At 44.1% G+C, this 14019-nt stretch overlaps 1 protein-coding gene across 3 annotated transcripts in view; it reads left to right on the top strand.

Moving 5' to 3' along the window:
- The first annotated feature begins 2361 nt into the window (after positions 1–2361).
- The window catches only part of ZFR (zinc finger RNA binding protein), a 47126-nt gene continuing 35468 nt past the window's right edge, over positions 2362–14019 (top strand). For all 3 annotated transcript variants that reach the window (XR_010031307.1, XM_063180960.1, XM_063180959.1), the window contains exons 1-2: positions 2362–2479; positions 2688–2772. Coding sequence is in view for 2 of the 3 variants with exons in the window: in XM_063180960.1 (XP_063037030.1) it covers positions 2443–2479; positions 2688–2772 (122 nt within the window). In the remaining variant the exon portion in view is untranslated. The remainder of the gene's footprint in view (positions 2480–2687; positions 2773–14019) is intronic.

Below are 14019 nucleotides of genomic sequence, written 5' to 3'. Positions count from 1 at the left end.
GCAGCTGAATTGGGCTACCAGATGGGAGCTTATGCTCAGAAATATGCAGGGCTGAAATCACAACATAAAGGGTGTAGTATTTGAATTTTAACTACTAGAAACTACTTGGATGAAAAAAAGTTATGAAACCTAAGTCAAAAATCTCAGCTGTGAGTAAGAAAGCCTTGGGGTTTTTGTTGGTTTTTTTTTTTTTTTTTTCTGTTTGTTTTTCATGGAGACGAAGTTTAAAAAAGCATAAATATTCCAAGTTTATTTGGAACATTATAATATAGTATACATACCAATAGAAGTATATATTAATAATTTTGATATACATCTGTGGAGAGAATCCACAGGAGCATCACAGAGTTGATGAGAGAAATTGGAGCACCACTCCTCTGAGGAAAGGTTGAGTGAATTGGGTTTGTTCAGCATGGAGAAGGGAAGGCTTTGGGTTGACCTGAATGGGGCCTTCCAGTACCCAAAGGGAGGCTACGGAAACAATGGAGAGAGGCTGTTTACAAGAGCCTGGAGTGACAGGACAAGGGGGAATGGCTTCAAACTGAAAAGGGAGTAGGTTTAGCTCAGACATTGGGAAGAACATCTTTACTGTGACGGCGATGATGAACTCGCAAAGGTTGCCCAGAGAAGGTCTAGGTGCCTCATCCGTGACAAAGCTCAGGGCAGGTGGGATGGGGCTCTGAGGAACCAGGACTAGTGAAAAGCGTTCCTGTCTATGGCAGGGGAGTTGGAATCAGATGATCTTTAAAGTCCCTTCCAACCACAGCCAGTCTGATTCCATCATTCTATGAAGTTCATCTCGTAAATGAATAGCAATGACAGCCTACCTACTTTGCAAAAAATAGCTTTAATGATGCAGTGATAAAAGGTATGTGAATGTCTGTGTGTATGTATAGATGCTTATATTTTTAATGAAATCTGTATTGAATATTGTCTATTTATCAGAATATTGGAAGGCTTATAACTGAAAAAGCTTGAAAGACAGTGGAAAGAAAAAAAACTTGTGTTCTCTTCTTGTCCAAGCAGCATGATCCAGTGGTCTGATTATGAACAATTTTTAATAGAAGGATAGATATAAACATCTATATAAATCATTAATCTATTTATGATTTGTATCTCCTGAGTCAATTGATATTTTCATGACAGAGGTCATATTGTCTAAGTTCTTCTACAGAAGGTTTCTGTAGACCCTTCTCCTTGAGTACTCTCCCATGGAACTGTGGATTAAGGCTTTTCTTTCCTAATCTATAGCAATTAAATATTCACTCAGTAGCCACTTTCTTCTCAGAACAGCACTTTGGGCAGAACCAAGGAGATTTCTTTTACTGTTGTGCTTGATTAGGATAAGAATTATTGTACAGGAGGTACAAGAATATTCAGTTCCTATGCAAAATTAGTAATAATGACCAACAAATTATGTTCAGTGAATTGGGAAGGATGTTTGGCATTGGGAATGGCTGTACTTCATATGCAGCTGCAATAATGTTAGCTATAAGATGAGAAAGTACTTTCCTCTTCCCATTTTATGAACAATAATATCCTTGCAGTCCTACTGCCTATGAACACAGCCACTGTGGGATGTGGGAATCCCTGCTTTTGTTAGGACTGCAGTAGGGCATCCCAAACAGGTGTGTTTTGAGGAGGCTTAGCTTACAGTCCACAAAATTATATCCGAACTTATACATTATACTGAATCCAGTGTTTATTAATAGTTTTATAAGCCTTGATTAGTTTATGAATAATGCACACTGGAGCACATGCAAAATACATAAATGGGAGGAAAGCATTTAAGCATTCAAGTTTTGCTTTGTTCATAATTTTGGGGGACAGCTGATGCTCAGAGGGAAGGATTTGCCGGAAGGAGCGGCAGAGCCGTGGGGAACGGACGTTCATTCAGTGCCTTTGATCGGGAGGGCGCTGCACGGGCCGCAATGTGCCGCCCAGCGCGTTTCAGGAGTGATCTGACGGATTGCTGGCTTCTGGAACAGCCACGGGAACGGGCGTTGTGTGGGCGAGGATGTAGCGGGGTTGCAGTAAGCACTCGGGAGCCATGGCGGGACCCTGCACGCCGTATATCCATCCATGTGCGCGCCTGCGTGTGCGAGCGTGTCCAATGGGCGCCGCCAGCGCGCCTCCCCAAGGCCGGCCTACGGGACTACAGCTCCCAGCGGCTCCCGCGCACATCCCGCGCCTGCGCACACGATCCCCGAGACGCCGGCTGCTCCCCGTTCTTTAAGCGGGAACCCGGCTGCGGTTGAACTACATCTCCCAGCGGCCCCCGCGCACATCCCGCGCCTGCGCAGGCGGAGCCGGCCCGGCCGCACTCCGCCGTTGTCGCCGTCGGTGGGTGGGTGGGGGAAGGGAGCGAGCGGGAGGAGGAGGTGGAGGGAGGGGGGGGAGAGTTGAGAGTTCACTCGCCGCCGTCGCTGCCAGGCCGGACTCATGATTCCCATATGCCCGGTAGTTTCGTTCACCTATGGTGAGTAGCGGTGCTCGGGGTGTCCGTGCGTGGGGAGAGGGCGGCGGGCGAGGGTCGGTCCTGAGGCGCCGAGTCTGACCCGGCGCTCCCGCGCTCTCTCTCTCTCCCTTGTCCCTCTGTGTGTCCCGTTCTTTCCCCACCGCCTTCTCTCGCCGGGCCTCCTGTCATGGCCCCCGCCGCCGCCGCCCCTCGGTCGCCGCCGCCGCAGTGCCCAGCCGGCTGGGGGAAGATGCCAAAATGGCCACCGGCAACTACTTTGGATTCACCCACAGCGGGGCTGCTGCCCAGTACAGGTGAGCACCGCCGCGACCCCCAGGACCCGCCCAGGGCCCCTCTCCCCGGCCGGGACCCCGGCAACTCCCGCCCCTGGCCCCGCGCCGTGGGCCGTGCTCGGACCCTCCCGCCGCGCCCGCGGGTGTGCGTTCTTATCTCCCCGTGTGCCGGGGCTGGGAGGTGGGGCTGGGCACCGCCGAGCGGCAGGCGGATGATCAGCGACAGCATCGGGTCCCCAGGCCCTTAGATTAAAATGGCCACTTGCAGTCAGTCAGCCAGCATCAGCGGCGAGTCACCGTGTGCCGCCCCCAGGCCCGTCTCCTGCCTCAGCTTTGGGGAGCACCGGCCTTGCTCCCCAAAGCTTTGCTGTCGCTGTGGGAGCCCAGAATCCCTTCTAACGTGGGTTGAAAACCAACCTAAGGGAGGCTGGATGGATCAGGGAGAGATGGAGCACCGGAAAATAGCGGGGGACTTAATCCAATTGAAGTAATGTGTCTAAGAAAGTAGAGGAGGTCCTTTCATGGCCAGGTACCTTTTTACAAAAATGCCCTACTCTGATTTCTAAGACCAGGAGCAGTGTTGTAGTGGAACTTGAGGACCCGTGACTGTGTTAGAAAGTATGCATACCCGTGTCTTATGTGTCTGGATAGATCTATCAATACAGATCTCATACAGACACACTGCCACAAGTCTTTGTATCTTTGTAGTTTTTGTTCATCTAAATTGTAGCCAGAGTGTTAAAAAGTAATTGGTGGCATCTATTATATCACAGTTTCTGACATCATAATACTTAATTTGCTAAATACAGTCGGGAACATCTTTTCAATTTTGGCTTGTATTGGAGTGACATCTTAAAGTCCACATTTGAATCTTATGTTGCTCATTCTGTAAATCTGTAATAAGGACCTTCCTCAATGCCTAAGTTGTGGGGAATAAGATAAAACCCAAAAGATTAAAGCAAATATATCAGAGATTATTAACAAATGAATGCAGAGCTGTGCTAGTAGCTAATAAAAATTGCATTCTTAATGTAGTTTTAGGAATGTACACTTTTGTGGAGCTGTTGGAATAACTCAGTTTTTTCCATTGGTTTTTTTCCTGAAAATGAATGTGAAGCACACTGAATTTAATTTACTCTGGTGTTAATTAGAGGATTAAATTTAGATAATCTTCTAGTTCCATTGGGTGTTCACAGTGCATGTATGTGTTTACATTTTACATGACGTTTATAGTGAATATTTAGGACATAGATATAGAATTTCCTTTTAAGTATAAAGGTTTAGTGAATAATAAACCAAGATCTGTATGTCTGCAGTTTTGAAGTGCAGACGAATTTTTAAAATCATCTTTTATTGCAGGGCTGAGGTGATCTTTAGACTAAAGATCCTGAACAATTCCTTTGAAGTTATATAATTGGAATAACATTCAAGTTTAATAGCTGATCCTAAGTGTGTTTTTGAGAAAATGAAAAACAGATCAAAAGAACCTTTTTCTTTTGCTATCACAAGTTTAAGATACTGTTTAATTTGCTATTGGTTAAAGACTCTACATCCTATAAATGATTTGTGTGTTTACCACATCTGAAGGTGAAGACACACAGCGATCAGTGTTTGAGTAGTCCTTTCGTAAGAAGGAATTTAATATTTTGAGCTGAAAACACAAGAGTCACTTCGAATGTCTGAGGGAGCTTACTTTTACCAAGTGGGCTTGTTAGGTACTTACTGGTGTGTTTACAGAGTGCTACAAATCATGTATTCCACTCCAGTATATTTGAGAAAAAGATGATGGTGGCAGAGGAAGGTGGTGAGATTTGATTTTACAACAAGCCTTTAAGTTTTTTTCCAGTATTCAAAAAGACAGTTCACAGAATAAAAAAATCGTCTTCTTGGAAACCAGGGCAATAAATAAACAAACAAATGTTTTTTTACCTACTGAATGCACAGGTGAGCCCCATAAATCTTGAAAAATAAAAGGTGTTTCTGGATGCTGAACTGACCTATGGATTCTTAAAAAGTTGCTCAAAGTAACAAGTTGTTTTATGAGAAAAAAATCACATTGCAGTTGAAGTCTTTAGTTCTTTATACATACACCATTTGAAAGTTCTGACACTGTAGTTTTTATAGCAACCAACAGAAATTTTCATAATAAACACAATAGTGGTTGCATTTTTAAAGGTTTTCTCCTGCCAAAATGGCTGTGAAAAATTCTGATATGTTGGAAGAATATTAGTCTGCAATTTTAGATGACTCAATGCTCCCTAATGATCATAATCAGAATATTATTGATTTCAGCACTTAGTTCAAAAATTTGTGCAATTCTTTTTAGCATACACACCTTTCTTGTAATACCTTAAAGTATGAATATCTCAAAATATATCAGGCCTTCATCTGGAACCATGCAGAGAAAATAAAAAGCCTAAACTTTGCATCAGAAAGAAGAGAGTCTAAGTAGATTCTGTTCAGTTTCAAGGAATAGAAGAGACTCTTCCAGTTGGACCTACAGTCACTGTCCAGTTTGCCTGCCCACTCAGGGCAGGCCAAGTTCCAGCACGTTGCTAAGGGCACTGTCCAGATGCTTTTGAACACTGACAGACTGGGCACCGACCACTTCCCTAGGAAGCTGTTCCAGTGCTTGACCACCCTCACTTTATAGAAATGCCTCCTGATGGCCAGGAAAGCTCTCCTGGTGCAGCTGTGAACTGCTCCCTCCTGTCCTGTCCCAGGATTACAGGGAGGAGAGCTCAGCACCTCCCTGTGCCCTTCCCCTCTTCAGGAAGCTGCAGAGAGCAGTGGGGTCACCCTTCATCTCCCTTTCCCCAAACTGGACAAGCCCAAGTTCCTCAGCTGCTCCTCGCAGGAAGTTCCTTCCAGCCTTCCCACCAGCTCTGTTTCCCTCCTCAGGATGCACTGGAGAACCTTCTCCTCCTTCTCCACCTGCAGGGCCCAGCAGGATGAGGCCACCCTAAGGCTGAGCCCAGGGGCCCATCCCTGCTCTGGGATGGGCTGTGCCCTGCTGGGAGCTCTGGGATGGGCTCTGGCTGTGCCCTGCTGGGAGCTCTGGGATGGGCTCTGGCTGTGCCCTGCTGGGAGCTCTGGGATGGGCTCTGGCTGTGCCCTGCTCAGAGCTCTGGGATGGGCTCTGGCTGTGCCCTGCTGGGAGCTCTGGGATGGGCTCTGGCTGTGCCCTGCTGGGAGCTCTGGGATGGGCTCTGGCTGTGCCCTGCTGGGAGCTCTGGGATGGGCTCTGGCTGTGCCCTGCTGGGAGCTCTGGGATGGGCTCTGGCTGTGCCCTGCTGGGAGCTCTGGGATGGGCTCTGGCTGTGCCCTGCTGGGAGCTCTGGGATGGGCTCTGGCTGTGCCCTGCTGGGAGCTCTGGGATGGGCTCTGGCTGTGCCCTGCTGGGAGCTCTGGGATGGGCTCTGGCTGTGCCCTGCTGGGAGCCCTGGGATGGGCTCTGGCTGTGCCCTGCTCAGAGCTCTGGGATGGGCTCTGGCTGTGCCCTGCTGGGAGCTCTGGGATGAGCTTTGTCCTTGGGGCTGCCTGGGCACTGTGGACCCACGCTGAGCCCAGCACCAGCCAGCCCCACCTCCCTCTGCAGCTGTCCAGCCACTCCTCTTCTACTTCATCCTTGTGCTTGGCATCACTCCATCCCAGGTGCAGAATCCAGCATTTGAACTTGGTAAATTTCATTCCATTTATGAGTGCCCAATGCTCCAATCTAACTAGGTCTCTCATCAAGGCCTCTTGTCCCTAAAGAGCATCCACAGCACCTCCCAGTTTGAATCATTAGCCAAATTGCTAATGGTGCACCCAACTCTTGCTTGCCGGATGAAGCCCCATTCAATACAGCCCTTTGAGTGCTGCCATCCAGCCAGAGCTCTGTGAACCTGCTCATCCCACAGCTGGGCAACTTGTTGGCAAGAGATGCTCTGAGGGACAGTGTTAGCAACTTTAGTCAAACTGGAACTGCATCCACTGCCATCCCTTCATCCAGGAGGCAGGTGATCTTATGATAGAAGGTTGGTTAAAGAGGACTTTCCTTTGTGAAACTGTTGACTGTGGGAGATGACTGCATTGTTCTTTAACAGTTCTTTCACCTGCCAGTATCACTTAGTATCTCCATAGTTTTTCCAGGAGCTGAGGTTACACTAATAAGTCTGCAGTTCCGTTTCTTGCCTCACGCCTTTGTAAACCGGAATTACACTGGCAAGCTTCCAGTCAGCACTGACCTGCCCAGACTCCTAAGGCCTCCAGTAGATGATTGAGAGGTCTTGCTGTAACAGCTGCAGGCCCATTCAGTACTGTGGGGTGAATCCCATCAGGGCCCACAGAGATGTGGGAACATTCACTTTATAAGCTGGTCCCTCAGAATTTGAGTATTCACAGTTGTGGATCTCCCACTCAGAAGACTCAAAGGAAAAAATCTGCTCTATTAAGTGATTGCTGAAAGGTGCTTTTAAAGAAAGTTTCTGTATTTAATTCTAGACTTATTGCAGACTGATATAAACTCTTTCTGAATTGCAGTTCCTCAAAATGATAGTATTCTAATCTATGTTATTAGTACTGAATCATAGGATCATAGAATATCCTGAATTAGAAAGGACCCGCAGGGAACATCAAAGTCCAACTCCTGGCCCTACACAGGACATCCCCAAGAATCACACCACATGCCTGAGAATGTTGTCTAAACATTTCTGTAACTCTGCCACGCTCGTACTGTGACCACTTCCCTAGGGAGCAGTGCCCAGCCACCCTCTGGGTGGAAATACCTCTTGCTGATATCAAACCTAAACCTCCCCTAACACAACTTCAGGCCATTCCCTCTGTCACTGTCACTGTGCCCACAGAGCAGAGATCAGTGCCTGCCCCTTTGCTTCCACTTGTGAGGGTGTTGAGGGCCACAGTGACGCCTCCCTCAGTCTCCTCCTGGCTGAACAGACCAAATGACCTCAGCCACTCCTCACACGGCTTCCCCTCCAGGCCCTTCACTATCCTTATGGCCCTCCTTTGGACACTGTCTTACAGGTTAATACCTTTTTTATATTGTGGCACCCAAAACTTTTTTATATTGAGGCCAGAGCAGAGCAGGACAATCCCCTCCCTTGCCCGGCTGGTGATGCTGTGCCTGATGCCCCCAGGGCAGGGTTGGCCCTCCTGGCTGCCAGGGCACTTCGACTCAACTTGCCATCGCCCTGGAGCCCTAGGTCCCTTTCTGTGACACAGCTTTCCAGCCTCTCCTTCCCCAGTCTGTCCACACATCCAAGGGTGCCCTGTCCCAGATGCAGAATTTAAACTAAGAAGACAGTGGAACATAGAAGTCACTTGTCTTCCTAGAATTCCAACTTATCCATGGCCATGATGGATCATTTAAATACTCTGTCATCCTTCACATGAAGAAGAAATTAAAGTTTGTCTAAGTCCTGACATTAAACACTGATATTTGCAGTGGTTATAAAGGCCAGGTTGATAGATGCTTAGGTGGTAGACTTTGGATTTGGAAAATTCAGGAGTACTGGGTTATTGCTGTTTAGCCCCAGCCAGCAACTAAGTACTGCACAGCCTCTTGCTCACTTCCTACCCACCCTGGTGGGGAGGAGAATCAGAGAAGTAAAACTCCTGGATTGAGACGGGAACAGTTCATAGTTGAAAGAAAATAAAGTATAATAATATGAATTATAGCAGTAGTACTAATAAAAGTAATAGTAGTAATGAAGGGATTAGGGGGAATAAAATCCTAGAGGAGAAGGTAATGCACAACACAGTTGCTTATCCCCTGCTGACTAATGTTCAGCCTGTTCTCCAGAAACAATCAGCAGCTCCTGGCCAAGTCGCCCTGGTTTATACTTGCACGCATGGTGTTCTATGGCATGGAATAGCCCTTGGCCAGTCTGGGTCAGCTCTCCTGGCCGTGCTCCCACCCTGCTTCTTGTGCACCTGCTCACTGGCAGAACACAAGCAATTGAAAAGTTCTTGACTGGGAGTGAGCCCTACTAGGAACAACTAAACCATCTCTGTGTTACCAGCATAATTCTCTTACTAAGTCCAAAACACAGAACTGAACCAGCTACTAAGAAGAAAATTAACTTTACCCTGGCCAAAATCAGGATGGGCATGCAGAACTGGATAATATTTACTGTTGTGGCAGTATAATCAGTAAAGTTCCTTCAAAGAAGAGGAATAGATTACTATATTTATTAGTTCATAAATACTAATTTTCATAAAACATACTTGAAAACTTGTTTCATATTTAATCAAAGACAGCAAAAGAGCTAAGTGCCCTTTAAACGTGTAAATAATGTATTAGAAGCATTCTTGTTCCTTTCAGTGTTGTTGCTGTGTGAAATTTCCTGCTACCCTACTAATTTAAAATTCTTTGTGTGCTCTACCCAGTAATAATATTGTGATTTACTGAGGAAAACATTAGATTATGCAAATAGTAATGCAGGAAATTTCTCTGAACATTACAGGACCTTTACAGTTTGTGCTTTCTGCTAGTGGTGGCATTAGGGCCTCAGGTTATAAACCTGCATGCAATGCAAACCTCATTTGTTACTTATTGCAGTGACTGTACTAATCCATCTGTTTAGGAGCCTAAAATAAATGTGGAATTTGGTAGTACTAGACTTCTTTGTGTGTGTGTGCATGCTGTGTACCTTACCAGAACCCCTGTGTGACTACTCAATTTGAAATTAACAGCCTAATATTGGCTTGTCTTTCCAATGTAAAATAATATTAACATTCTTGGTTCAGTGCTGGAGAAGAGATATAATTATGCTTCTAATCTCAAATTGGCTGGTTAAAATGCTGATGGAGAGATAGGGGCATTGAGTAACGTTTGGTCAGAGAAGTGGGCAAATGTGAGTGTTTCATTTAATTAATCTTGTGTTATGGTTTTGGTTTCTGTTAAAAAGGTGAAGAATCTCTTAAGTGTTGTGAGTTTCATCTTGGTGGTATTCATACTGTGTCTTGCTCTAATGAGACAGAACACTGATGGGAGATGCTTGGGTGGTTAGGAATGATTTGTTAACTTTGAATTGCCTTCAAGCAGCTTGAATATTACTGAGTGTGGTGAGCTGTCGCAGATAAAGGCAATTTTAGCAGGGCAGGTTCAGAGCAGACCACAATGCCTGTGAGTCCAGGTTAAGATGCAATCTTCCAGGCAGCAGTATGGAAGTGAGCTCTTGCAATTACAGCTGGTTTGGAATTCAAATGTAGTGCACCATATTACAGCATATTCAAGTGGTGCAAAACAACAAAAGAAAGTGAATTGCTATGCATGGATGAGTTAGCTGTTGAGAATTGATTGGGGGTGGAGTGTGCTTTCACAATTGCTAGTATTTGTAATTACTTTTGTCTTCAATATCCTGTCCCAGTTAACTCTTCTTCATCTAGATGCTGGTTTAAAAAGGATTGAGTCTTTCAGAGATATTAGGGCTGTGGTTCACACAGGCATACCAGACTAAGCTTAAGGTATCACTAAACATAACTCAGTCTTGTGTTGGTGAGGACAACGGTGGGTAGGACTTCTTCTGCAGACAGGATGTACTACTGGACTTGAGCAGTGAAAGTAATTCAGTTTTACAACAGGATGAAGCTAAAAACTCAGAATGCTTGCTCATTGTGTACTTAATGCCCATGCTCTCTTGAGTTCCATCACATCTTGACACATACATAATTCTTAGCAGAAGAGACTTCACTGAATATGGTAGGGCTCTGTGAAGCTGATTCTCTTTTGGTCAATGGATGCTAGTGTTTAGTGCTGTAGTTAAACATGCTGTTGTAGCTCAATGTACACAAGAAGCCTCCAGTACTTTTGTTTGTGAAAGGATTTTGATGCACTTCTTTTCAAATCAGTGAAGTCCCACTCTCAAAGGAGATATTTCAACATGAGAAAGGCAATAAGTGGCTCTGGGTTTGTTAACATGGGTTGTATGGCAGTATTGTAATAGGCCATAACAGGGAGACAGAAGGTGGTAAATCGGGGGAAAGGTGCCTTGAGTTAAAGAAGCCTTTGTCATTTTAAGGAGGGCAAACCTGCCAACTATTTGAAATTTGCAGCAGGTGCTTGTCTTTAGGAACTGACCACTTTGGGAAGATTTTCTGTTAATTGTATAGCTGTGTCCTTTGTATCCTCAGAATGGGTTGGTGGTTATAGGCTTAACTGTGGGGTGTTAAATTATGTGTGAAATTTTGTATGCTACTAAAATACAACAATGGTAGCTTAGAGCATAGTTACATTATTGATGCTAGAAAAGCAAAGTAGTGGCTTAAGGCAGGAAATACAGAATGTCTTAACAATTTAGTACAATTTTCCATACTAGTGAAGTTTCCTTCCTTTTTTGGAGAACTTGCCAATTTCAGCATTTTTTCTGTTTAGCATCTTCATTAATGGTCCAGATGTTAGGGCAGAGTGTACTCTCAGCAAGCTTGCTCATGACAGAAAATGATGAGGAGTGACTTACACGCCAGAGGGTTACAGTGACATCCAGAGGGACTTCAAAAATCTGGAGAAAAGGGCTGCCAAGAATCTCGGGAAGTTCAACAAGGGGAAGTGCAAAGTTCAGTATGAAAGAACAACCCCGTGCACTAGTATATGCTGTGGGCCACCCAGCTGGAAAGGAAGAGGACCTGGGGGTCCTGGTGGATGCCAGACTTGAGAGTGAGCCAGCAGTGGGTCCTTGCAGCAAAGGAGGAGAATGGCATCCTGGGATGCATTAGATAAAGTGTTACCAGGTAGGTGAGGGAGGTGATCATTCCCCTCTTACACAGTACCAGTGAGGCCACACCTGGAATCCTGTGTCTGTTTTTGGGCTTCAGTACAGGAGAGATATGGATATACTGGAGAGAGCCCAAGAGGCCCACCAAAGCTGCTGAGGAGTCTGCAGCATTTCTCTAATGAGAAAAGGCTGGGAGAGCTGGGACTATTCAGCCTGGAGGAGGGTGGGGAGGATCTTAATAAGTATAAATACCTGAAGGAAGGCTGCAGAGAGGGCAGAGTCAGGCTTCTTCTCAGTGATGCGCAGTGCTAGGACCAGAGGTAATGGGTGTAAACTGGAGCACAGGAGGTTCCCTCTGAACATGAAAAAGCACTTTGTGAATACAAGAATGACTGAGTCCTCATGCATGAGTCCTAGGTAAGTTGGAGTCTCCATCCTCAGAGATGCTCAGAAGTTGTCTGGATATAGTTCTGGGTGTTTGGCTGTAGGTGATGCTGCCTAAGTGGGATTGGACCCTGATGGCCTCCAGAGGTCCCTTCCAATCTCAGCCATTTTGTGATTTTGACTGGGATGATGTTAGTATTTGCTCCTTTTTTAAATAGATGTAATCTCTGAAGCTCAGTTCTTTTTGTTTTGCATATTACCATTTCATGAAAAAATGAACTTTTTAAAGAAACCAATATGGACAGTGGGCTGTCTGTTGTGTGTAGCCAAGCAAGGAGAGGTTGATACAGAGCATATATATTACATCACTGTTACAGACACTTGCAGTGTATATGGGGAACAAAACATGGCAGAATTTGATAAGATTGAAATTAAGTTGTGAGAGTAAATGTAGATATTATCAAAGAAGAAAAGATGTTTTGAAAACATATAGCTGTTCATCTTTGGGGTGAGTTATTGATAAGTATATGGTTTAGCTATCTAGTGGCAGTCAGTAATTTGTAATGGCATGATGCAATCAAGTTTTTAGAACAAGGAAGGGGAGGGGAGAACTCAAAATGGCTACAAATCCCTGGTTTTTTGAGGCTTTATGTAGGTAAACTGTAGAATGTATTACTGCTGCAATTTAGCAGAATTCATGAGGGTATAGCACATTTGAATGCCTTCAGGCCTTTCTGGATTCCTAGTGCATTAGAATAGGAAAAAAGTAATTTTCCCTAAAGTTCTAAGATATTCAAATATTGAAAATTTTATGCCTGTAGTGAGTGACAGGCTCCAGAAATACAGGGGCAAAGTCACTCCTAAAGTGCAACCTACTGTAGTGTGATATTTCATTTCACCATTTTATGCTGTTTATTGTGAAGTGTGTTTAGGAGAATAAAGCTCACCTTTTTTTTTCTTGTTAATTGTAATTTTGGTTTTGTTTTGCTCTGTCCATATTCCATTAGCACATCTGAAACTTCATCTGACCAGTTATTAAGGAGTGCTTCTTCCTAGGTTAGGATCTGAAGCTGTAGCAGATTGCACTGCTTCTAGCAGTTTTTACAGAACTAGAACATACTTGTTTCAATCATCATGTTCCTGAAAGAACTGCAGAACTGTGTTTTTGCTATTCTGCTATTAATAGACTTATCTGTGAAACTTCGAGAAACCTGGCACTTAGATTTCACCAAATATGGTTCCTTAATGCTAATGTGTTCCAATGTTCATAAAAGGTACAAATCAAAAAATACATCCTAATTAGTGGAAGGTTTCATTCAAGATACTCATATTTTAAAAACTATTTTAGAACTTACCTTAAAGGTTGTGCATGGAAATTTAAAAAAATAAACCACTGGAAGGAATATATTTTAAAAGTTCTAATTTCTGAGGAATACTGTCTTTTGGGTAGAGACATACTTGGTTGTAGGCCAGATGCTAACTGTCTATCAAAACAGCATTTGTCAGAAAACTGAAACTGAAAAATCAGAGGTGTTCTTTGCCTCTTGGAGGAGAGTTTTCAGTGTTCAGCAAGATAAACAGATCTTATAGGAGCATATGAGCAGTGTTTGTGTGCATGTGTTGCTTGTTAATACAGCAGTGTGCTGAAGATAAGCATGTTATGTGCATGAGTAACAATTAATTTCTTCTTTTTTATTGAAATAAATGAATCAAGTGTGATAAAAAGCAGGGCTTATAGGGAATGTTTTCTGTGCTTCCTGTATACATACTTTTATGTGCTATATATCTTACTTGGAAGTAGGCTGCCTTTTCCTGAAAATGTGTTATTCCTCTGACAGTAACTGCCACAGATGGATTATCCCTTTTCTTAATGCATGACTTACTCAGCAAATACCTTAATGTGGAAAATAAAGTGTCTTACAATGTTCATTCATCATAATGCAAAATAGATAGCATTATATCAAAATCTTCTATTTTCTTTACATGGCTAACATGAAAAAATACATGAAGTTTTCTACTTCCCATTAGTTTTAAACAAAAAAGCCTCCACAATTTTTTCTAGAAAAGGGCAATAGCTGGAAATGAAAAAAGACATGACATAAGTGTTTTGCAGAAGAGAATTCAATATTTGTTTCAGATTTGCTCTGAATACTGTGTACTTCTTTGG

This window comes from Melospiza melodia, chromosome Z, assembly GCF_035770615.1.
Source record: "Melospiza melodia melodia isolate bMelMel2 chromosome Z, bMelMel2.pri, whole genome shotgun sequence".
Taxonomy (NCBI): Eukaryota; Metazoa; Chordata; class Aves; order Passeriformes; family Passerellidae; genus Melospiza; species Melospiza melodia.
This window is presented reverse-complemented; position numbering and strand designations above follow the sequence as displayed.